Source organism: Dermacentor albipictus, chromosome 5 (genome assembly GCF_038994185.2).
Source record: "Dermacentor albipictus isolate Rhodes 1998 colony chromosome 5, USDA_Dalb.pri_finalv2, whole genome shotgun sequence".
NCBI lineage: Eukaryota > Metazoa > Arthropoda > Arachnida > Ixodida > Ixodidae > Dermacentor > Dermacentor albipictus.
The window spans coordinates 138,713,250-138,740,055 of NC_091825.1; the positions used below are offsets into that span (position 1 = coordinate 138,713,250).

At 51.4% G+C, this 26,806-nt stretch overlaps 1 protein-coding gene across 1 annotated transcript in view; it reads left to right on the plus strand.

Moving 5' to 3' along the window:
* The window catches only part of LOC139060593 (uncharacterized), a 30,207-nt gene extending 11,390 nt beyond the window's left edge, over positions 1 to 18,817 (plus strand). The window contains exon 2 of the mRNA XM_070539738.1: positions 15,721 to 18,817. Coding sequence (XP_070395839.1) covers positions 15,765 to 18,185 — 2,421 coding nt within the window. The 5' untranslated portion in view covers positions 15,721 to 15,764 and the 3' untranslated portion in view covers positions 18,186 to 18,817. The remainder of the gene's footprint in view (positions 1 to 15,720) is intronic.
* The last annotated feature ends 7,989 nt before the right edge of the window (positions 18,818 to 26,806 follow it).

Here is a 26,806-nt window from a genome sequence, read left to right on the forward strand (position 1 = left end):
TGCCAACTGTGTGGGAAGGGTCACCTTACCGGGGACCGCAAGTGCAAAGCCAGGTACAAGACGCCGTACCTAGTCAAGCGACGACAATGGGAACGCAGAATGCGCGAGGAGGCTGAGGCCGCTTACGCCAGCAGCAGCACCTACGACTGCAGAGAGGAGAGCTACCGACAACGCCCCACACAGAGACGAGCTAGCGCCGACAGCCGCTCGGCCTCGAGGGAGAGCCGTGCACGTAGCCGCACTCGCTCCCGCACTCGTTCTCGAGCCCGCTCTCGCACCAGCTCCCGCCCCCGCTCGGTGAGGCCTCGCAGCAGGTCGACGGCCCGTGCCAGCCATGCAGCTGCAGCGGAAGATGGACGAGGATCCAACCCCCCACAGGTGAGCTGGGCGGCGGTCGCCTCCGGAGGCGCACCTCGTGCGCCGCTATCGCGAACCGAGACTGCCATTAATAGAAACCCCGGAGCAACTAGAAGCAGCAGTAGCGCTCAGAGTAGCAACTACGGAACAGAAAGCGTGTTACAGAAGCGACTGGATCAGTTAGAAGCCGTCATCAAAACACTACAGCAGGAAAATGCTAGGCTAAAGAACGAAATTACCACGTTAAAAGGGGCCCCAGCAACCCCCTCTCCTCCTCCTCTGACCAAACCAGTCGCCGCAGACGCAGCTGCTCGAACGGTCGAGAGCGCGGAGGAAGTCATGGAGGCGCAGGACGCACAACCCGCTCCTACTAAACGCAAGGCGCTAGACCCGCAACAGACCGAGACCACATTGCAAACGCGCGAGCAGAAACTCCGCGAGCGAGTCGACAGACTCGAAGACAAAGTAGACGCGATGATGACGCAACAAGCGCATCAAACAACGCAACTGAACCGCGCAATCGCTCAGCAAACCGCGCAAACCGAACAGCTGAGCAGTGCAATAGCACAACTCACTCAAATGGTTGCGACGCTCCAATCGCGCATAGACAATATTGAAATGCGGCTCCCGGGCGCAGCGGGTCGCCCGGTACGGACGACTGGGAAACCGTGCCTTAGGCCGATACCGGACGAAGAGGTGCAGGATCAGCCGGACGGCAAATAATAATGCGGACAGTCACGATGGCTCAACACACCACACAAACACAACGCCCACGACCGCGTAACACACAGAACACGTTCACAATCTGGCAGTGGAACTGCAGGGGGTACAGGAGGAAACGGGGGCATCTTCAACAATTCCTACGCAACCGGGAACGGCCTGACGTAATCCTATTACAAGAAACCAATGACGCGGTCAAGCTGGCCGGTTACAAAGCGATCGATGAGGCCGTGACCGCGGGAGCACCGCCGGCCGCTGCAACGCTAGTGAGACGCAACCTCACCGTGGCGCAACGCGAACTCAAGAACGTTAGAATACCGCACGTGCTGATTGAGCTTATTCCGACGAAAGGGCGCGGTCTGTTTGTATTGAACGTGTACAGTAGACCTAAAGGCAAACACCGCTTTAGCACGTTACTGCGAAAGGCGTGCGAGGCAGCCGGCGACAGGCCCTTAATCATCGCGGGTGATTTCAACGCGCCTCACGCGGCGTGGGGGTACAAATACGAAACGCCGAAGGGTAAGCGCCTGTGGGAAGACGCGCAGAATGAGGGGCTGGAGCTCGTTACGGACCCTTCCGCGCCCACACGCAAGGGCAACAGCGTATGTGCGGACACTTCGCCCGACCTTACGTTTACGAAGAACGTCGCTGGCGCGCGGTGGCATAACACCCAGGAGGACTTGGGTAGCGATCATTCGGTGATCGAGATCCAGGTCGATGTGGGACCGCACTACCATCACCACGGTCATCGGGACGGCACCAAGGGCAACCACTATCGGCTGGTAGAATGGGACGCGTTTCGCAAAGCCCGGAAGGAGCATAATCGCGGCAGCGATGCTATCGACGACATCGAGAGCTGGACCGCGACGCTCAGGAGGGATGTCGAAGCGGCAACGCGGGAAGTACCGCAGGAAGCACACCTAGAGGTGATAGATAGTAAACTCCTACACATGTGGGAAGCCAAGCGCAGCTTACAGGACAGGTGGAAGCGTCAGCGACACAATCGAACGCTACGCAGACGCATAGCACGGCTAAACAGAGACATAGAAGTCCACGCATTGCAGGTATGCAAAACGCAATGGGAGGAGACGTGCAACGGTATGGAAAATCAGCTAGGAATGGCCAAGACATGGCACCTCCTCCGGCACCTCTTGGATCCTGAGGAGACGAAATCAGCGCACGCTCATAAGATTAACAAGCTAGTACACGACTACGAAGGCACGTCCGCGGACTTTCTAGAAGCCGTGCGAACCCGTTACGTCAAGGCAACTAGCCCCGTCTCGCATCCGGCGTACGCGGGGAAGAGTAACGTGCAGCTAGATAAAGACTTTAGCGTAGCAGAGGTGAGGGCGGTACTGCACAAGCTCAACAGAAAATCGGCGTCGGGCCCGGACGGCGTAACCAATAAAACGCTCCGCAACTTGGACGACGAGTCGATAGAACGGCTGACGGATTACATTAACGGGTGCTGGAATGCCGGCGCGATACCGAGCTCGTGGAAAACGGCGCGCATAATTATGATCCCCAAACCGGGCAAACGGGTACAAATCGACAATCTTCGACCAATATCCCTGACGTCCTGCGTCGGCAAGGTCATGGAACACGCGGTTCTCACTCGCCTTACCAACTACCTCGAGGACCGAGACATGCTGCCGCACACGATGCTGGGGTTCCGTCGTGGCCTTTCTACGCAGGACGTCATGATTCAACTCAAACACCACATCGTAGACAATCCCACGCGATCCACAAAAGCAATACTCGGTCTTGACCTCAAAAAGGCGTTCGACAACGTAAAACACGCTGCGATACTTGAAAGCATACGAGCATTGGGACTGGGCGAGAGAACGTACGACTACGTACGGGACTTCCTTACGGGTCGCCATGCCCGCATAGTGATCGGCGGACTGGAATCGCAAGACATAGACATAGGTTGCACGGGCACACCGCAGGGCTCTGTCATCTCGCCCATGCTCTTTAACGTCGTGCTTCTCGGATTACCCCAGAAACTGGCAGAGATAGAAGGCCTCCACCACAGCTTGTACGCCGATGACATTACGCTCTGGGTTGCTGAGGGAAATGACGGCCACGTAGAGCAAACCTTACAGGCGGCCGTCGACGCGGTGCAGGAATATCTACGTGACACGGGCCTCGAATGCTCCGCGGCCAAATCGGAGCTCCTGCTTTACAGACCCACGCGCAGGGGTCGCAAACCCAGGAGCTCCGATTCCGCAGCCGAGCACGCCGACAGAGAAATTAGAGTAGTCACATCTGACGGCACCATCATCCCGCATGTTCACAAAATTAGGGTACTGGGCTTGCACCTGTCGGCCAACGGCCACAACGGCGAAACCGTACGCAGACTAGAGCGTGCGGTCAATGAAACTATCCGGTTACTGATACGCATCACGAACAGACATAGCGGAATGAAAGAAAGCAATACGATCCGCCTGGTACAAGCGTTCGTAACCAGTCACATAAAGTACGTCGCCTCCTACCTCAAGTGGCAGGTGGCCGAACGCACTAAACTAGACCGCCTCATCCGCAAGGCGTACAAACGTGCCATAGGATTGCCGATCAATACCAGCACGGATAAATTTCTCGAACTGGGTTTACACAATACCCTAGACGAGATAATAGAAGCGCACAACATCGCGCAGTACGAGCGTTTGTCAAAAAGCAGAACCGGACGACACATTCTCGAGACGCTGGGCATCAGCTACTACACACAGCAGGGCGAAAAGGTTGCGATACCCATACCGATTCGCGAGCGCATCGCCGTTTCGCCGTTGCCCAAGAACATGCACCCGAAGCATCACGCCGGCCGGCGCAACAGGCGCGCGCGAGATTTACAAAAGAAATACGGCAGCAACAAAGAAACTGTCTACGTAGATGCGGCCCGTTACGAGCGGCAGCGTGGTTTCGCGGTTGCAGTCACGGACCATAGCGGAACTTGCGTCGCGAGCGCGACGATACGCACGGAAGAGACGGAGGCGGCCGAGGAAGCAGCGATAGCCCTCGCGGTGGCCACCACGGATGCCGAGGTGATAATCAGCGACTCGCAGGCAGCGATACGCAACTATGCTAGCGGCCGGATCTCCCGGGAAGCGGCCCACATTCTCCAAATTCAACAGGGCAATATTTGCCGCAAAAACGACCGTTTCCTCGTATGGACCCCCGCCCACACGGACCCTCCGCTCTCGGGAAACGAGACGGCCCACGCCACGGCTCGAGGACTTACATGCCGAGCCGCGGCGCCCGCCGGCAATCCCGACGTCTCGCCCACCGCGAGAGCGATGCAGGAGTGGACGTGGGGGGATCGCATGACCACTTTCAGAGACATCACGCAACACTACAGATTGAACAGATGTAAATACCCACCACCGCACGCCAACCTAAACAAGAAACAGGCGGTTGCCTGGAGGCAATTGCAGACACACACATATCCTAACCCGGTGATCCTTCACCTCTGCTACCCCGACATATATCCGTCCGACGCCTGTAAAGCGTGCGGAGCCAGAGCGACGCTGCAGCACATGCTGTGGGCATGCGCCGGTAGCCAGCAGCAGGAGTCTCCGACGAACGGGATAGAAATGGCAGTCTCGGACCGAGGGGCGCGTTGGGAGGCGGCCCTGCTCAGCCACGACCTCGCCGATCAACTGTGGGCCGTCCGGCACGCCGAGGAAGCCGCCCGGGTCCAAGGACTCGAGGCCGTCACCTAGGCTGGGGTGCTTATGGCCCCACCCCACCCAAATCGCCGGGCATTTTCAATAAAGTTTTTCATCATCATCCATATCAGCTGTTAGGGCATTTGCCAAAGGAACCATATCCGAGCTGGCCCTAAGGATACTAGGAAGCAAGGACACAAGCCACACACATTGATCTGGTTTACAGCCCACATGGGACAGATCAAGGGTGCCCCGCCCAACCTCAACAAGTCGGCACACGGAACTGCGTGAGGGATCATCAACCGCGTAGCTACCGGCCAGCGTGACGCTGGGGGTACTGACAATCGGGACTATCCTTCCTCGTACATCGAAATTACTAAGCATTTTTACTTATCTCGGAGGATCTACCCCCTCCCACATTGCAAACTCAATAGACCTCAGGCTTTGACACTAAGGCTTCTACAGACGGGGGCTTACCCAAACCCCCTACTTCTTCACAAGGTGTACCCCGAAATTCAGACAACAAATGCATGTGCACTATGCAATGATTTAGCGAATTTACCTCACATGCTCTGGCGATGTCCCGCGTTACACAGCGATAAAACAACACTTCTTCACAATGGGATGCGGTCCTACACAGCCCCAACCTCGAAGAACAGTTATGGGCTGTCCAACGGGCCCGCGACGCGGCGGAGAGACTCGGCCTCTCTGTCCCGACATGGGAGCGGCCCGCTGCGCGCTAGTGCGCGCCCCAAAGGACCCTAATAAAGTTTTTCATCCATCCATCCATCACTCAGTTCAGCCCTTGGGCGCGGCCGGGCAGCCACCATTGAGGGTATGAGCCATTGTTCATTGCTGCGCGTGTCATATGTGGGTCTATTCTCTTTTAAGTTTGCTATGTTTGTTATTAAGTTGCTTCTATTTTTATGCGTTGCATATTGCAATCCCCCAGTTGAGCCCTTGGGTGCGGCCGGGCAGCCACCATTGACCTTTAGCGAAACCACGTGAAGTAACGTCACGACAGCCGGAGGAAAAGCTGGGCCCCAACTCGCGCAATATGCAACGCATTCTTGGCTTAACTAAGCTAAGCCTGGCCATTTTTAAAGCTGTTAGAGGTTCGTCTCGACTTTCCTAAAGACTCAATTCGTCACTAGCAAACTATTTTGAATATGTGTTGGGCATAGTACCGTCCCCCAATCGAAACAAAGGATTCGCCAACGGTCGTAGTACGTAGCCCACTACAAGGAAACACGTTTGCTGACTTTAAAGGATATTTCAAAGTAGGAACTGCGATTGCTCCTCGCATGATCCCAGCAGCACTCTATGTCTATTATATACCGCATTACTTGCCCACCTGTACGTTTGCGCTGGAAGAAAAACCTGCAGCCACTTTGATAAGGAGAATTTCTTCTTGTTATTGGTTTGGAGCAGCTGCACAAATATGGTGATTCGACGGTGCCCTAAACAACGTTTCGGTCGTGAACACAACTAGCACGAACGAGTTCAGAAGACCAAGCGTCTCTGAAGAGGGAGCTTAAGTAATTGAAGGACGTAGGAGTGAAATAGGTGTTTCAATGAGTCACGAATTTAATGAATATGCGTTGTCACCTTGCATCCCAAACCATTTTGTGTTGAACTGGTAACAGCTAATACTTTATCGTTCTATGTTCGGTACGGGTTCTGGCATGCTCAAAGAATACAGCCTTGGGTGCCGGTTCAGTTACGAGAAAAATATCGATTCGGGTGAGGTTTTCAGTTCTATTTCTGTTGGACACAGCCGTATAACAGACATCCAGTTCCGAATAGTATTATACGCGAGTAAGAAACAATGCAAATAAGATTTTTTTCCTGTTTTGTTTCTTTTCGAAACTGACTCCTAGAAACTCTATATTGTACGTTAGGTTAGGAAAGAAAAAATATTGGATATGCGATTCGATATTCGATTTTTATTCCACTTGAATGGGAAAAGTTGCGAATAGAACACCCCTGCTAACTGATTTTAGTATCATTTTGCATTTCATCACTGTATGGTTCTATGAGATCGCAAGTCACATTCATTCAGAAAGAATTACAGCATTCGACATATGCATTCCAAGTGGTTGTAGCTGGCAAACTCATTGGCTTTGATTCGTAGATTACGATGAGAGCAAACATAATTAGCTAAAAACCAGTTTTAACAACATTTTAGTACCCAGTCAAATATTCAATTTGCTTCTTTGTGCAAGCAGTGCCGGCCTCTCCAAGAAATCAATAGGCTGGTGCTATATGTCACCGACGTGTTTTCAAAAATTCCGTTCTCGTTAAACAAGTACCTGGTATCTTGACTGCTTTTATATTGAAGTTCTATATGAAATCTTATATGGGAGCTCCCCAGCGAATCTCGTGCGTCAACAACACTCTCTTAAGAATGCCTTACGGTGGCGCACGATTACACAAAGTGCGTGGGATGAATTAAGTCAATAACCCGCCGCGGTTGCTTAGTGGCTATAGTGTTGGGCAGCTAAGCACGAGGTCGCGGAAACGAACCGCGCCCGCGGAGGCCACATTTCGGCGGGGGCGAAATACGAGAACACCCATGTACTTAGAATTATTTGCACGTTAAAGAACCGCAGGTGGTCCAAATTTCCGGAGCCACCCCCCTTTCCCCCCCTACGGCGTGCCTCGTAATCAGATGGTGGTTTTGGCACGCAAAACCACATGATTCAACCAAGTCAATGGAGCACCAACTAGACTAGTCTTGTGCGTGCCATATCACCTTCACTGTTTTTTATGCACGAGTTACCCAGGATTTGCATATATCTAATAGATACATTTTTTTCACCTGTAGAACAAATCATGTGCGACGCCTAAATATATATTCAGAGAGAGAGGGAGAAAGGATGTACAGAAATGTAGGGATGTTATCCAGAGGTCTCTCTGGTTGGTTGCCCTGCACGGCGGGAAGGTGTAGGGGATTGAGAAGAGAAAAAGAGCGGATGGGAAGAGAGAGAGGAGCAAGCACGAAGGAGGTGACCACGTACCCTCTGCAGCAATAGCAGGTCGTGCTCAAAAGTACGATCAACCTCGGTCAGAATGCTTCGGAACTCAGCAACACTTTTTGGTAGCTGCACTGAAATCGCCAGAGCCACCTGGTCGAGGTGAATCATTTGCAAGAAATACTCGATGCGTTCTTTGTCAGCAAAAGTCACTGGGCAGCGTTTAATCATCCTGATTTTGGCAAGGGCGTAGTTTACCAAGGCTGTGTTGTAGGGGCATACCCACACCATGTGGTAGGTGTCCGGGGACACGTACCGATCGGGCGGGCACTCGCCTGATTATGGCGAATTAAAATGCTTAAGCACTGCCGTCACATAATACTGTGTTGGTATAGAGTCGAAGGGGCCAGTGCTTCTCCGCCTTCTTGAGGCCTTTACACGGAGGAGGATATCGGCCGTGAGAAGTTTGATAGCGAAGAGAAATTTGTCAGAAATTAGCAGCCGCATTGAAATCCTCGTCTTGTATATGCGACGGATGAGGCAGTGCCTGGTGGTTAAGCGCGCGAGCGGTAGCGTCTACTGCCTCTTTTGTCTCGATCTGTGCAGGTGCTGGTGCCCTGATGAAGGTGTGCCGGGTCGAGTAACCATGATACTCACATCGGTACCCAATTTTAAAGGCACGATACCTAATTCGCCCCTCTTCTAGGTTCCGATAGGCACCCCAACAGTCAGTAGTAATGACTATGGCAGCTGGATCCGCGGCGGCTAGCGCGATGGCGACTCCCTCCGCGTGTGTTAGGTTAGGGGCACGGAAAGTGAGGCCCTTTGCCGGTTCCTTTTGGTTGATGACAGCTGCCGTATACCAACCCCCGTGGTGTGGGCTAGCTGCATCGGTGTAGAATACCCCTTGGCCGGGCGCGGTACTGCTCGGAAATGGACGCCAAGCGCGAGGCGTCCTGGGCGGGCGTTCCGGCAATCTGTGAATAGGGATTACAAATCGCCACCGACACTGGTCTATCTCAGCACGGACCACGTCACAGTTTCGCGTCACAATTTGTTCTTCCCGTACAACAACAGGAGGTACCTCAGGGGCACAAACGTTGATTTCCTACCACAGGTGCTCTTCACCCACTGCCGATACGTTGCCTGCTCGTCCTTCCTGATCACCAACGCTGTTCAGTTCAGTAATTCGACAATAAAGTTTGGCGCTAAGTAAAACTGACCAGGCTAAGGGTTCATTCATTTCATATGGCACCACAAAGAAACATGAGCTATTGTGGCGCATCAGATTTGAATACTATGCTCAACGTGCGGATACAGGGCGGACGACACCCTGCTCTCGCTTCTGTGTCGAAATAACGGTCATTCTTCTCGCTTCGTCCGCGGAACACCATGGAGATCATGAGGTCACACTTACTTGACGGGGTGGACACAGTGGCGTAGCTAGGTCGTCTGGCACCCGGGGCCCATAGGTCTTCAGTGTAGTCGGGTGTAGTCGAGGAAGGCGAGGATATTGCTACGGGGTCGTATTCCCACTGACGAAGAGCCGCGCAGGAAGAAGACGAAGACGACGATTGGAAGCTAGCGCGGGCTGTTGCCTCTTGGTCAACTGCGGCGTATTGCCTTGTAAATATACTTGTAAATAGCTTTTCGTCGGTGTCTTCCTACGTAACATATTTGGTGGAGGTGGACGTTCCCTGTACCTCGTCACGGAGCTTCGCAGTGGACGGTCCGTCGAGCCTACCTTCATGGCTCCCGGCGACGCCAACCCGACTCCACCGGCTCCGACACCTGCTGCCACTTCGACGACCTACATCACCCTCTCCGCTCCCCGTGATCCTGGCGTATTCTCGGCAAAAGATGGGGAAGACTTCGAGGACTGGATCAGCCTTTACGAACACGTCAGCCGCAATAACCGGTGGGACCCAACTATCATGCTCGCCAACGTCGTCTTTTACCTCGGTGGCACACCTCGAGTTTGGTATCGGACGCACGAAGATGAGCCGACCAGTTGGGATTCGCTTAAGCAAAAGCTTCGAGACTTGTTCGTCAACCCCTACGGTCACCAACTTGCCGCGCAGAAGGCGCTTTCCGGTCGTGTGCAGACGTCCACGGAGCCCTACGTCACGTACATTCAGGACGTCTTGGCTCTATGCCGCAAAGTTGACGCACACATGACTGAGTCCGACAAGGTCTCCCACATCCTCAAAGGCATTGCCGATGACGCCTTCAACTTGCTCGTGTTTAACAACGTCGCGACGGTGGATGCAGTTATAAAAGAGTGCCGCCGCCTGGAATTCGCTAAAAGCCGACGTATCGACCAACAGTTTGCCCGTCTGCCCAACACCCCAGCGACATCTTCCTGTGCCGACGCTCCTCGTCCCAACAACACTGGCGATGTTACCAGGATTGTGCGGCGTGAGATCGAGGCCGCCTATCCGGCTGCGTTCGACTCCAGCCCCTCCAATGCACCTGCAGTCACTGTTTCCCTGATCCAGGCAGTTGTCCGCCAGGAGTTCGCCAACATGGGTATTCACACCATCTGCTCGGCCCGTCGCCCTGATCCCCACCCGGCATCTTCGATTCCACCCCGTCCCGCACCTTCTTACCCTCCACGTTTCCGCAACCCCTCTGAATGGCGCACTGTAGACGACAAGCCCATTTGTTTTCACTGCCATCGAATTGGGCACATTTCTCGGCACTGCCGCAGTCGCTGGAGTTCCCTGAACCAGTCTACATATACTGCCTACTCTCGCCCCCCAGGTGGCCTTTCTCGTCCCTATGCTGCCCGCTCAGATAATGCCGCCACCGATTCTCCTGCGCCGAACCGCCCCTATTCTCGTTCGCCTTCGCCCCAACGACGACAATCTCGCTCTCCCCAGCCCCGTCGTTCCTATTCGCCGACTCCCTTCGGACGCCGCTCCCAGCCGGAAAACTAGACGACACAGCGCCTCGAGGTGACGCTGCATTGCTCCCTACGCCGCCAAATCCTCTCCTGACGTTGCCCACCCATCTGAACCTTCTTGACGTGCAAGTCGACGGTGTTCCTGTATCAGCTCTCATAGACACTGGGGCGCATTTGTCGGTAATGAGCGCGGATCTTCGTACCCGGCTGCGGAAAATAATCACGCCCGCCACGACGCCTGTTGTCCGTGTCGCCGATGGCGGAACAGCCCCCGTAATTGGTATGTGTGCCGCCCGCGTCTCCTTCGCCGATCGCTCCACTACCGTGCTATTCACAGTCATCGCTCACTGTCCCCACGACATCATCCTCGGCCTCGACTTCCTCTCCGCACATTCTGCTCTCATCGATTGCTCCGCCAGTACTCTCCGCCTCGACCTGCCTGTTCTGGATCCCGCTGAAGAACGCCTTCCTCGCCTCAGTTCCGTCGACTTCGTTCGCTTGCCACCTTCGGCACTGACTTACGTTGACTTCGTGTCATCCCCGCCAGTGCCCGACGGTCACTACATCGCGGCTCCTATGCAAGACGTCCTCCTTACACACGGGATCACACTACCTCATACTATTTTATCTATTACGGCGAATTGCGTCTGCCTGCCAGTGGTCAATTTTGCCTTGACGACACAAGTGCTGCCACGCGGGATGTCTCTGGCCCAACTTTGCTCATTCGAGGATCACTCTGTAGCATCGATTTCAATAGACGACTATTCAACCGATCCTCCTCTACCATCGCAGTCGGCGACTTGTACCATCGCCAACTTACAGAAAATGATTGCACCCGACATGCCGTCCGAGCACGCTCGTGCGCTCTACCGCGTTCTCATTTCCTACCAAGATATTTTTGACTTTAACGATCGTCCTTTGGCGCAAACAACAGCTGTTAAACATCGCATTAATACCGGAGATGCCCCTCCTATTCATCGCCGCCCGTATCGAGTATCACCGGCTGAGCGTCAAGTGATTCACTCCGAAGTTCGCAAAATGCTTGCCAAGAACATTATTGAACCGTCATGTAGTCCATGGGCGTCACCGGTTGTGCTGGTAAAAAAGAAGGATGGCTCATGGCGCTTTTGCGTGGATTATCGGCACCTTAACAGGGTTACCAAAAAGGACGTGTATCCCCTACCTCGGATTGATGACGCCCTTGACTGCCTCCACGGTGCTCGCTATTTCTCCTCTATTGACCTTCGCTCCGGCTATTGGCAGATTGCCGTGGACGATCTCGACCGCGAGAAGACTGCCTTTGTAACACCCGACGGTCTTTATCAATTCAAGGTGATGCCGTTCGGCCTATGTAACGCTCCTGCCACTTTTGAACGCATGATGGACTCCCTTCTTCACGGTTTCAAATGGTCCACGTGCCTGTGCTACTTAGACGACGTTATAGTATTCTCCCCAACATTCGCTACGCACCTCGAGCGCCTCTCAGCAGTCCTGGACGTTTTTCGGCGAGCCGGTCTGCAACTCAACGCATCGAAGTGCCAATTCGGCCGTCGCCAGATTACCGTCCTTGGACATCTCGTTGACGCGAATGGAGTGCAACCGTACCCAGGCAAGATCCATGCTGTTACGCACTTCCCTGTTCCGCAGTGTGCCAAGGATGTGCGCAGCTTCATCGGCCTTTGCTCGTACATCCGCCGTTTCGTCCAAAATTTCGCGGCCATAGCACGACCACTAACCGAGCTTTTGAAAAAAGACGCCCCTTTCCAGTGGGGCGATAACGAGGCCTCTGCATTCTGGCTTCTCATCGATCTTCTCACAACGCCCCCCGTTCTGGCCCACTTCGACCCTTCTGCGCCTACCGAAGTCCGTACTGATGCCAGCGGTCACGGAATTGGCGCAGTACTGGCACAACGCCAGCGTGGCCACGACCGTGTTATCGCTTACGCCAGCAGGCTCCTCTCGCCCGCGGAGCGCAACTATTCCATCACTGAGCGTGAGTGTCTGGCCCTAGTTTGGGCGGTTGCGAAGTTCCGCCCATACTTACATGGCCGACCCTTTTCCGTTATCACAGACCATTACGCGCTTTGTTGGTTACGCTCATTGAAAGACCCTTCTGGAAGACTTGGTCGCTGGGCCTTACGCCTCCAAGAATATTCGTTCTCTGTCACCTACAAATCTGGCCGACTACACAAGGACGCTGACTGCCTGTCTCGCTACGCGGTAGACGAGCCTGACGACGCCGACAGTAGTACCGCCGACGGCATTTTCTCTGTGTCTGCCTTCGCTAACATCGCCGATGAGCAGTGCCGCGACCTATCGCTGCGAGTACTCATCGAGCGTCTACGCTCTGCACCTACCGACGCCTCCGTTCGCCGATATGTCCTCCGGGGCGGCATTCTGTACCGAAGGAGCTTCCTCCCTGACGGCCCTGATCTTCTTCTTGTCGTGCCACAACATCTACGACAGACTGTGCTCTTTCGGATGCATGACGCACCCACTGCAGGACATCTTGGCGTAACCCGCACGTACGACCGCGTCCGCCGCCGCTTCTATTGGCCTGGTCTTGCTCGCTCCGTCCGACGCTATGTTGCTGCCTGTGATCCCTGCCAGCGTCGGAAAACGCCTCAGGTGCTACCTTCCGGTCATCTCCAGCCGATCGCCGTCCCTGTGGAACCGTTTTTTCGTGTTGGATTATACCTCCTCGGTCCCTTTCTCACGTCATCCTTTGAGAACAAATGGGTAGCCGTCGCAACTGATTACGCCACCCGATACGCTATCACGCGGGCTCTACCTACCAGTTGCGCCACTGACGTCGCGGACTTTCTCTTGCGTGACATTATCTTAGTGCATGGCGCCCCGCGACAGCTGCTTACTGACCGCGGTCGTAACTTCCTCTCGAAAGTTATCGCCGACATTGTGCGTTCCTGCTCTATTCAACACAAGCTGACTACCTCATACCATCCTCAAACCAATGGCCTGACAGAGCGCTTAAACCGTACCCTTACCGACATGCTGTCCAAGTACGTTTCGAAGGACCACCACGACTGGGACGTTGCCCTTCCTTACGTCACCTTTGCTTACAATTCTTCCCGGCACGACACCGCCGGATTTTCTCCATTTTATCTACTCTACGGTCGCGAACCGACCTTGCCCCTTGACACGGTACTTCCTCCTGCTGTGACCTCAACAACCGAGTATGCGCGCGACGCCATCGCCCTCGCCGATCATGCACGCCAGCTTGCCCGTGCTCGACTGACGGCCTCGCAAACCACGCAGCAGCGTCAGTACAACGCCCGCCACCGTGACGTACAGTTTTCGCCTGGTGCACTCGTGCTCCTGTGGTCGCCCTGTCGTCACGTTGGACTTTCCGAAAAGCTCCTTTCGCGATACACAGGGCCCTACCGCGTGCTTCGCCAGGTGACGCCTGTGACTTATGAAATTGCTCCTGTGAGCTTAACCTCGTCATCTACTCTGGCGTCCAGTGATGTCGTGCACGTCAGTAGGCTCAAGAGCTACTACACTGCTTCCGAGTCCAGCCTTTAGTCGCTCCGGGACGGCGCTTTTGCCGCCGGGGGTAATGCTACGGGGTCGTATTCCCACTGACGAAGAGCCGCGCAGGAAGAAGACGAAGACGACGATTGGAAGCTAGCGCGGGCTGTTGCCTCTTGGTCAACTGCGGCGTATTGCCTTGTAAATATACTTGTAAATAGCTTTTCGTCGGTGTGTTCCTACGTAACAATATCAACAATTCCCGTGTGTCTTCAGATGTATACGACCCCCCCCCACTGGCCCCTTGCACCCCCCCCTTTGCTACGCCACTGGGTGGACACCCACTCGCGGGAAGCCGAAGCCATGTGCAATAGCAGATCAGACCAGAACGCTCCGGAAGTCCATGCCGTGCGTTCTTATTTCCGAAAGACCTTCCAGTTCGACGCTCTTCCAAGACTCCTCGATCGCCTAGTCATGGTGTCAACTGTGTGTTTTAGGACATGTGACAATTCAGAAAACCGCCACCTTGAATACACATTCTGCAAGCCACTTGCCTTCGATGTAGTTGGACAGATTGACGACTGTTCGCATCATACCGTAAACGACGCCAAATTCATCCAGTGCTCAGCTTGGTATCATGGTTGTTGGAAGACAGGAAGACTTCCCAGGATTATACGGCAGTGAGTTGTTCATGCTGAGAAATATGACCACCACGGTTCAAGTGATAAGCTAGTCGAGCTTCGGCAGTGCTCTAAGGATAGGTGAACCACCGTAGCCATGTCAGATCTCTTTCCGGTGCAAAGAAACCCCGACTCCTGCCTTGAGGTGGGCGGTTTTATAAGCATTCACCTTCACATGGTGCCCAAGTTCCACACCGAGGTGTGGTTGGGAAACATATTTACGGAAAGTTGCCCGATAGCCGATCAGTGCAATGTGAGCACCCTCACGATCTCGACCTCGATCATCATGCGCGGCAGTGTCTTCGCTATATCGGCGAATACTGGCTTTGTACCTACGTGTATTCCTCACTTGATAGAAGCAGTTCCGCATTGTTAAATGCGTAAAAATGTAATTCAATAAATTATGATGATTTATGTGCAAAAGCCACGATATGATTATGAGGCACGCAGTAGCGAGGGAGCCCAGATGAATTTGCATCTTCTGGGATTCTTCAATTTACACAAGAGTGCAGCCACTATGTCACGCAGGCAGATAAATACGTTAATGAGTTGTTGCTGACATCAATAAAAAATATCGGTGCTTTCGGCAGCGAAATAAAGCATCGTGGCAACGCGGTTTCGGAACCAGTGTATCTGGATATAACGAAAAATTCCATTCTTACTATAATAAGCAGCAAGATTGCAGATAAATGTAGCATTACCGCTCATCTCTATTCTCCAACAGAAGGTGAAAGCAATTCTACGAAAGGGAAAGCGATGGCCTTCTCAAAAGGGTTCTATTTATTTCTCATTGCTTTTAATTCACACCACCCAATTCATTTTGTTGTATATGTGACAAAGCATATATTCTAAGCGTAAAATTTCAATATCTTACTTAAATTTTATGGTCATCCGATTTATACATTTCTTTCTTAACCAATCATCCATAGTGGGTCGAGCCACAACGTGAGAAGAAAACGACAACTTCACCACCATGGACCAGTCAAAAGAAGGCTCTCCTTTGTTTGGGGTTCCCACCGAATTTCGGCGCAACACCAAGTCGTCTAACGCAGATGATCAGAGTGCATCAACTCCTTGGAGCCTTCCCCCGACAGGGAGCTACCGACGAATTTCGGATGACATCCGAAGCATCTTGTCAGACACATCCGACAAGCAGAGCAACGTGGCCGAATACGACACTTACCCGATTTTGCATCGAAGCTCACGGGAACGGCCGGAAGTTCACACCCACAAGGCTAGGGCCGCCATGGCCACCCGGCGCCGTCAACTTACTCTCCCGTCAGTGCCTGTTACCACCGAAAACGCTATCCAGGCGAACGACTTCCCGTCGGATGAGCCGAGCACGTCACCTAAACGACGACGCCGACCGCGAGCGCAATCCATCAAGAAGGATGACTTCAAGAACGCCGCTTTCCCACGCGCAGCACGACGGTACAGCATGCACGACCCAAGTGTGGATGAAGAGGTGACCTCCTACCAAGCCATGTCACCCGGGACCCTTGCCACAGTAACCGACACCAGGTACAGCTCACACGCGCGAGCTCCGAGGAAACTTCGTCAAGAACAGCTAAGGGCATCAAGGCGACACGTAACCGTTAGTCCACCCAGAACGCGAGTTGTGCTCTCGAGGACTCCGGCATTGTCGTTGTCACCTTCACCTCCGATCGATGAGTTCACGGACATTCCTCCGGTAGAATTGATTCTTTTCGAGCCTCGACAGTCTCTTACCACAGATGTACAACGGCCTCGTCATTCCGAACGGCCTCTGACGTCGTCGCCACTCAAATTAAGGCAAGCAGCTTCGAAGAAAAAACGCATGGACAAGAACGAGACATACTCTGCGTCACCGTTCTCTCCGGATACAGCGTCGCAACCAACAATGCCTCGTGCGGACGTGTCCGAGCCGCCTGGCTCACCAGCAGAGCCTGCAGCAGCCGGCCGTGTCACATACCTGCATATGTGGATTTTCTGCCTAGCTGTCGCCGGAACGCTGAGCCTTCCCTTGGGGATTGTCATCCTCTCCTACGTGGCGACGCCGAATAGAGAGATGAGAAATCTCACCAGCGCACCTTTCAGCATGGCTAAGAGCTCTGATACGGCGATAACGGCGGTACATACATACCACTTTCCGACACCTCCAACACGGCCAACGGTGGATCCCTGGGGCGGAGTTCAGCGCAGGTGTCAACAGATAAAGCAAATCAGTGAAGACCCTCACCTTGTGTCACCGCAGCGCTCTCCTCTCTTGAACCAATCAGGACGCCCCAACATCTTCTGCCTCTACAACAACTCCAGGTTTCGCAGGGGCAACGTCTACGATTTCTTGCCGCAAAACATACCCTTCTCGATCTGCCGAAAAATTGTCTACTGGTCATTCGGTATCAAGGACGGTTTGCCGACCAGCCGGGCAAAGAACTTCGACCTTACGTACGGCCTTGGAAAGCTTAGGGAAATCTCGAACAATTCCACTATCCCTGGCGTGAAGATATTACTAGCCATGGGAGGTTACCCTGAGGACTACGCCCAACTGTCACTCCTGGGCAGAGAGAACGGTGCTCTTACTCGCTTCGTCCATAGCACGATGGCGCTGATGAGTTCCCACGTCCTCGATGGTGTCGTTATTCACTGGCTTGAAGGGGAACCCATCTGTAAAAGCAGAGCCGTTAACGACGCTAAAATGTTGAACACCGTCTTCGTCGGCCTTCGTCGAATCTTCCGGGTCAACGGCTTCCCCGGGCAGCTTGCCGTTATTGTGCCAACGAGCACAAGCGATACAGTTGCGCTCGTTGACAGCGTGGTCGACGTGGTAGACTTCGTGTTTATGGAAACCCGGGGCCTGTGGCGTACCGTTCAGCTCGATGTCACAGTGTGTCATGCTTGGAGCTCAGAGGTTGTGAAATTGTTCAAAAAGCATAGTTTGTACACTGGCAACGAAAGCAAGTTCTGCATCCTCATGAGCGTGGCGCCGTTTCTCGTGATGGAATCCTCCCTGCCGGCTAGGTTTGGTGAGCCACCTCGCTTGATCAAGTTCAACTATTCGAAGTACAAAAGTGCTCCAGGAATAGGCAACGCGTTTGACATGTGCAGACGGCAGAGATCTTGCTTGCGAAGTAAGCCCAACTCAACGCTCTGCATATTCGTGAAAGGATCGGATCCGGCTAACCCGTCCCTCTTGTACATGTTCAACAACCTAATGACTGTCGCGGATGTTTTCAGAAGTGCTGCTATGAGAAACTTGACTGATCACTGCATGCTTCTCGTGGACCTGGACTTGGACAATTACGCGAAACAGTGTGGTACCAACTTAGGCGATTACTGGTTTACCCGCTACTTCCACGCGGCGCTCGATGGTACAGCGCCCATTTATCTTCTTCAAACAATGCCTACCTGCTGACGCTCGCTCTAGTTTCTGAGCCCTATGTTATAACTTTCCTTTTTTCTTCAGAGCTTTATTACGTTTACTCCTTATAAAGGTCTTAAAGGGATACATAAGGGGTGGCTTAAAGACGTATTCGCGTAGCTTATTGGCCTTGCGTGCACGTTTCCGTTGTTAACAACAGAAGACAATACACAGAAAAGTAGAAAAGCAAGAAGGAAGCCGGCTATTACCAATGTTATAGGACAGGTCTACGGTGTGGCTGCACTGTTACCAAAAATTACCCGAGATTGGGGTTTTTGCCCTTCATGCGCTTTGAAAACTCCCTTGTACCAAACAATTACTCCATTGTGCTGGAGTAAAATGTGCTACCCCAATGATTCCCTAATATCCCATGGACATCCGGATAAGGTAAGAACGCTGTCGACCAGCACAGAGCATTCACGGGTATCCGCTGGACATAGGGATAACATCCGAACATTCAACTCCCGTATAGGGTGCTCTGTGGAGAAGCGAGGTTGTGAAGACCCGATCAATTTTATCCAGTGGATATCCTACGGATGTCGATAATATCGGATATTAGACACCGGACATTGCTGGGGGCTATACTATTTTCGGCCCCAGAGAAACAGTAAAATGTTGATACACCATATGTAGCGTTTGTTCTCTTCTTCCCAAAGGCCTAGCGTACAGTAATCGTTTCACAGTACGCAAACAAAGCTCGCCACTCATGCTAGCACAGGTACTTAAGCCGTGGCAGAGCAAGTGTCTTTGGTGGTGATGCAGCTCCCGCTTTGTTGTTTAAGATAATAATACCCCAAACTTACTTCATCAATCAGCGTCAGAAATACGTCAGCCAGTCCTTACGGGCTATCTTTGTGTTCGTAGTTGCCGCACCGCGCTGCCGAACTCCATCCGTACAATACGGAAGCGCGCAGCCAAGTGTAGTTCGGACTTCCGCGGTGGCGAAACAAGGAGTTGTCCGTTGCGTCAGCCATTTGTCTAGTGCCCGCGCGTTTCGATACAGCCGTTCGTGTCTTCGCCAAAACTGAGCAAGAGGAATAAACGGTAAGTGAAGAGATCGTAATGAATTTCGCATGCTCTGCATATTTTGTGGCCTGGTATCAGCAGGCCTGTTATAAGCCTGTTATCGCCGTAACAGCTTTTTTAAATGTAAAAATTTAGCACAAACACCGAAGACAACGCACAAAGAAGAGACGAGACAAGCAGTGGCGCGAACGTTTTTGATAACTGCCTGTAGTATGACATGTGCATTTCTCTTGTTTGTTTTTTGTTGCGTGGTTAAGGGGGTGTATATATATATATATATATATATATATATATATATATATATATATATATATATATATATATATATATATGTATGTATGTATGTATGCATATGCGCTGTTGCAAGAAGAATAATTTAGTTGCTAGTCAGCTCCATTTGTATCGTCTCTTCTTTGTGAGTTGTGTTGGGTGACTGTGCCGAATTTTTACCTTCAGAGAGAGAGATAATTTCATTGAAAGAAGGCAGAGAGGTCGGCCTGATCTAACGCGCTCTAGCCTGCTACTCTACACAGGGGGAGGGAGAACGGGGACATAAAGGTGTGATGAGGAATGATGATGACATAGATGACATAAATGATAGACGACATGGATGACATAGATGACATGTGCAAAGGTGAAAGCAAGTTCAACACTCTGATGATAAACATTCACAAACCTCATCCATGAAGCCACTATGAGGTTTCGTATCAAATCTGTAGTCACCAATTCAAGTGAACTTAAATGTAGAGGCGCTAGGACGAAGCTGGTGAGTGGGCCTACACTGCATGAACATCACAAGCGCCAAAGAAACTCTTTATATCGTCAAAATGCTATGTACCCAGTAGCCCGAACCGAAGTTTTATTGAAATTGACGCCGTAACAGCTGGCCGTCAGTACGCAAGCGACATTACATCCGTGACTGATGAACCATTGCGACAAAGTCAGACACGCTCACGGATCCTTGTCGTGTTGGAAGTGACTTGACGCACAAAATTGTCTTTATATTGCGGAGATGTTGCCGTGCATTTGGATAGAACGCTTTGCTTGCGTCTCTAGCATAGAAGCGGGCTTGTTCGCCGTTGCGGGAATGCGGCCGCCAGCTATTTACTACAGCCGGGCGGACAGCATACAGTCGAAAGTAATTGTCGTGTCTGAATTGAAATGCACGCGTTTCAATACTATGAAAAGTGTCCAACTGTTATAACTGTCATTTAGCAAAGCGTCATACAAAGCAGTGGAATAATGGATGAAAATTTCGAACACAGCAGGACAAATTAGATTTGTGCATCTGTCATTCGGGCATTTATTTAGTTCTGTTCAATTATTGTGTTGCGGCTAAGGATTGCCTTAAACTATGGGAGATTTTTTAGCTTTGTGTAGAAATGCGTATTTATCAGCTGTTTAAAAAATGTTTTGCTTCTTTGCTCGTTTAGAGGAAAGAAGCATCACGTTTAGCGTGTCAATCACTCACGTTTAGCGTGTGTGATTGCATGATTCATTCAGAGCACTTTTTGTTGAAATTGGCAACGTTCAAGGTGGCATATATATACCTGATGTTTCAGATAGATTGAATGAAGCATCACGAAAAAGGGAACAGCTTGGTGACGATAGCCACACAACATTATCCGGAGACAATATTGACCGCAGTTTCATGCACAGCTTTCACACCTCAACCAGCTGACAAGTATAGATTGTTCAGTTGTGCGCCCAAGCAAGCACTTACGAGATCCGCGCGGCCGTACGTACTTCTCTTCGACCGGCGCTAAATTGAACACAGCATAATTTTGCCCGATGTGCCGCCACAGCATGTTGTCCGATAGCGTGGTCGTGCCTGTCGCCGATTGCTGGCCTAATTCCTTCGTGGATGCTGTGAATGCTGGGCAGAGGCTGCCGCGCTTGTCTCCCCACTCCCCCACAACAGCAACGACAGTAGAGGAAGGAGGAGGGGAGCATATTAGCGAGTGAATAGAGAGAAAGAGAGAGATAGACAGAGGGGAGTCAGTTTTGTGAGCTACAACACTACAACCCAGAATGGCGCCCAAGCGTGCACTTAGTGCCGACGAGACGAAGGCTCGCATAAAGCGTCGAGTGGAGCAGGTAAGGTAACATTGCACATCCGTCACGACTGTCGCATGCCATCAATATGTCACCGCCAAATAACGTCAATGAACGCAAACAGCAGACAAAGCTTTCGCTTACATCGATTCCCACAGTGCGTGGGATCTGCATATTTTTTATGCAGATCACACGGTGTGTGCAATAAGTGTTCGTAGAGCAACCCGAACTCGCGTACCGTATTATAGTATAACCCCCCTTGCTCTGGCACAATCGACTCCGAAGCTGCTGCGGTCGTTGAGGTTTAATCTGCCTCCTTTGGTGTCATAGTCACTCTACTCCAGGGCTGTTCCCTCTATCTTCTTAGGTATGTAAATGTTGACGCTTCTAATTTACTGACTGGGCTTACGAGAGCTGAGGCGCTATCATCATCATCATCAGCAGCAGCAGCAGCCTAGTTACGCCCACTGCAGGGCAAAGGCCTCTCCCATACTTCTCCAACTACCCCGGTCATGTACTAATTGTGGCCATGTCCCTGCAAACGTCTTAATGTCATCCGCCCACCTAACTTTCTGACGCCCCCTGCTACGCTTCCCTTCCCTTGGAATCCAGTCCGTAACCCTTAATGACCATCGATTATCTTCCCTCCTCATTACATTTCCGGCCCATGCCCATTTCTTTTTCTTGTTTCAACTAAGATGTCATTTACCCGCGTTTGTTGCCTCACCCAATCTGCTCTTTTCTTATCCCTTAACGTTACACCGATCATTCTTCTTTCCATAGCTCGTTGCGTCGTCCTCAATTTCAGCAGAACCCTTTTCGTAAGCCTCCAGGTTTCCGTTCCATATGTTAGTTGGGAACGGAAAACCTGGAGGCTTACGAAAAGGGTTCTGCTGAAATTGAGGACGACGCAACGAGCTATGGAAAGAAGAATGATCGGTGTAACGTTAAGGGATAACGTAAAACTATTCCAAACATTTCTATTCCATTTCTGCAGTCGGCCCTCTGCGATTAGTTAAAAGCTTTTTCGGACCATCCCCACTTCACCTGTCCATCACTCGGCGTCACGAAAACCGCGATAGCTACCCATGTGATATACGTGTACACGCTGATTATCATGATTTGACCGAACAAAAGAAAAAATTATTTCTGATTTGACGCCTTTTCGCCATTAGCCCTCGGCTATTGGTAAAATGTTTTCGGGCTGCACCCACTTCACCTGCCTGTCACGCGACGTCACAAAACTGCAAAAACTCACTGCGTCAAAGTGACGTGTACGCATTAAAGAAGCATTATATGCCGAAAAAAAACTAAATTTTCTTCTGAATAGCCACAGGTTGCCCCGTTCCGAAAGGAATAAAAGATGGCTGCCGCCAATCGCTCAGGCACTGGCTACTCGCACCTGCCGGAGAGCATCGGTTTATTTTCGTACAATAAATCTTTTTGCGTAACCATGTAACCTTTTCGAGCGCTTTCGGCACGTTTACGACCTCGCTCTGCCAACTCTTCTTTGCTGAGGATTCGTTTTAGTGTCATTCTTGAGCTTCCGTTGCACGCCGCCGCGATTTTCGACCAGCCACCTCAAGCTAAGTAAAAGAAAGCGGACCAATCGTGGATGCCGGCATCGCCCTCTTAATCCGGTTATCGATTTTCAGTGCAGTGGCTCAGCCCCATCAAATCATTCTCCACTTGAACGTGCTCCTCGCCTCTTGTCAGCCAATTAGATAAGACAAGCCGCTCAGCGTAGGCAATCTCATTCGTTTTTCAAGGAAACAAAAGTGACCTCCTATGAACGAGGACAGTGTTTGATTGGTCTGTTCAGACAACCCTGCGCGTGACCACCCGATGCTTTCGTCGGAGATTGCGCAAATTTGACGTCAGGAGATGGAATAAAAACATATTGGAATAGTTTTACGTTATAGGGCCCCTGCTCCGTGCTGACCGGTAAATTAGGAGTGTCAATGCCAGAATTGTAACCACGTAAGACGGAGTGTGACGGACGGGAAGAGCTATTGAGGAAGGCAGATAAATTATGTTGGTGCGATGAAATTGATGATAATTATGGTACTTGTAGTAGCAAGCTAAGGTACAAGGAAGATATCTCTATTACGCGTACCTGTTAACGCTGCGCTTCAATGTATTATAACACTGTAGAACTTTCATATGGGAAAGAGCATGGCTGCGCTGTACGGTTTTTCTATGATAAAAAATACGTCAATTCAACCATGTATCTCTATTTCATTTCCTCCGCCAAATAATGGCTTGCTCAGTAGTAAGATTTGTGGTTGCCAGTTGGACCAGTTGGACAGCAAGATCTCTGTCAGAAAGGATAATCCTGGAACATCCATCTGAAATTCACCCTCAAACCATAAGGTTGCGCCTGTGTTTACTGTGCTTACAGCGCTTTTCATGATCCACCAGCTTCTGCTAAACCCTATAATTTGAATGTCTTTATGTTCTAATTTTTAATTTATTACACTTACTGAATTCTAAACTCTCCTTCACACACACCTGAAAAGCAGCATGCGAGAAACTTCTATCCGGTAAACATTTATGCATCTCCCTATTTTTTGGGAAACGTTGACGTACTGCAGGGCCAGTTGGCGCATCATGTAGTGTATTCGCGTGGATAATGGGCGGGAAGAAACGATGTGGACAGAACATATGCTCTGTGGACAGGATAGACACTCTGTAGAAAGGACACAGCGTCTGACACTAGCTCTGTTTTGTTGCCTGTATTAGGGTGAGGTTACATTGAAAATGCCCTCTCCCTCAAAGCAGTCTTTGCACTTAATAAATGTATAAGCTGCTATGAGCAGATGACCACCGCAATGTTACCATGAGATCGGTGGGTCAATTAGGTCTGCTTGAAATCGTAAAGCTATCGGCCGAAAGTGCGACATTGGAAATCGGTCCAGCCTATTCAATTAATGAAGTCCCCTCGCCGTACTGAAAATTATAGAGTACGTGGAAAGTGATGTTTGCGCAAAATTATGAGCGCGTGGGTTAGTTAAGCGCATTGTCGGAAATTACGTTACTTTAAGCGCTCGCCCGAGACATTTCGACGTTTCAAGGAAACGAGTATGAACTTTGAAAAACAGGTACGCCAGAGGGCGGCCAATTGCGCTGGACCCCTGGTGTGTCGTGCCTGCTGCACTAAATTAATTTTCGCTAAGAGTACCACGTGCTGCTTGTCTAACAACGATCGAACGCGCGGTTAACCACGTGTGCTTTCAAGAGGCAAAATGAGAGTGGTTAGTTTTCATTGGCGTAATAGCTGCCGATAGTTACGGGGCATAACACTACAGTGTTCTTTTGTTGTTGTTGACAACTAAGTCAAGCGAATTCCAACTTTGCTTTATACTCTTACTCCTGGTAACGCTATATCTCTGCTCGTAATGTGCTAGAGCTGACGGTTAGGTGCCTTGTGTCGGTTACTTAACGATCTCCTAATGACCGCTCGTTCGGACGGGATCACAGGTTTGCGTGCGCCCGATCTCGAAGGTTCGTTTCGATGCTAAGCAAGTTTTATCCGGTGACTGCTGGGTATAGGTTTCAAAGTTCCATATACATTTCTCATTGGCACACGTGCCTCAGTTATTAGGCAATTATAGACCTTCTTGAATGTAATAGTGACATCACTAAGGCTAAATATTACACTGCTGATTTAGAGTAAGACAAGAACTTACTCGTTTTTTGTCTACACGAGCAAGAACATTGGACGCTATTGAGACAGAGAGGGAAAAGAAGACGTGGAGGTGAAGTAGAATTTATTTTGCTTGTGGATACTAGTGACGTTATGTGCCTCGTCTGAGGTAGACACAAATTATTGCCATCATTCTAAAGAATCGCTCTTGTGCTTATAGATCCTACACTCAACATAACAATTTTTTGTGCGTTGCATATTGCAATCACTCAGTTGGAGGAAGAAGAAGACGACGGTCGCAAGCGCTAGGGTTCCATCTCGGCTCCTGCTCTCTTGAATGATTTTGGCAAGATTTTCGCCTCTAATATCTCCATCATGTTGTGACCAACGCACGTCTAAGGGAAAGAGGATCACATCGATATCGGACTTTCTCCGGTGGGTGGCCGCTTCCATTTTATGAACGTTTTTGTGCTCGGGACTACGTCGCCGCCTTTCTGGCCCTAACGACAAGCCTAGCCCGGCGTAGCGCCCATTGGCGTCACCAAGTGTAGCTGGAGCAAGAATTCTGAGATCTCAGTAACTATGCAGATGACGGTTGAAGGGGAGGAGCTTCCTCCTGAAGAATTTTCAGCAGAATTTGGATGGCAGTCGACAGATTCGAAGCGTATGCCCGCCAAGGCGGACTCTGCAAACCGGCCTAGCGGTGGCATATGGGGGAATAGGCGTAGCGCCGGCGCCTCACTCAGAACTCCGGAAAATGGAGATAAGCTCAAGAGCAAAATCATCAGGGCGTCACGGATGCCTCCCATGCCCAAGGAACATGCCAAAATTATCATTCGGCCCCGCGGAGGGCTGAATATTGCCAACATAGGACCAACCGTGATCGGCAAGGCGATCGTGGAAGCGGCGGGTCTTACCCCTACGCAGATAAGCTTGGACATCATTGTCCTAACATACCACAAAACATTCTGGTCGCCAGCACGCCCAACCGAGACAACGCTTCAATATACACAAGAATCAGGGCAATTCATGTGGCTTGAAGAATGTTTGAAGTCAGTGCATACGAGGCCGCCCCCCATACCACGTGTAAAGGGGTAATCAGACACATTGACCTCAACGACAGTCCATCGGACCTGGAACGTAACATCGTCAACGAGAAAAACCCGCTGGCCTTGGCGGTCAAGAGAATTAAGAACACAGGCACAATCATCATTCCTTTCGACGGACTCAAGGTTCCAAACTTCGTACGCTATGGCCCAGTCCTTGTGAAATGCTTCCTTTATCGCAAACAAGTTGACATTTGCTACGCGTGCGTCAAACTCGGCCATCGTGCCGACGTTTGCCCGACTCCCGAAGAGTCCACCTGCAGAGGATGTGGGGCAGTCAACCCGGACGATCAACACCAGTGCACGCCAAAGTGTGGATTGTGCGGGGGCCCACACCCTACGGCGGACAAAACGTGCAAGGAGAGATTCCAGATCCCGTATATCGTTAGAAGGAGGCGATGGGAGAGTGCCACTGTGGAAGCTTCAACAAGTGGGGCTTCGTCAACATCACATAGCAGCGACATCAAGAATCACTTCGAGCAACTTCCACCGCAAGAGCCTAGGGGGCGCTCCCGATCCAGGGGACGCTCTGGCTCCAGAGGGAGCCCACGAAGTCGCTCTCGGTCCAGAGGGCGCTCTTGTTCCAGAACCAGGACCAGATCACGCTCCAGGGGTCGCTCCGGATCCCGGCGCCGAGGCAGTCAAGTCCGGTTCAGGTCCTGCTCGAGGTCCTGCTCCAGGGATCGCCGACCCGAGTGCTACCCAACTTGGGCCGACCGAGTTCGAGGAACGCCGGAAAAGGTAACGCGGGGCTCACCGCCAGAGCATGATAGAGGTAACAA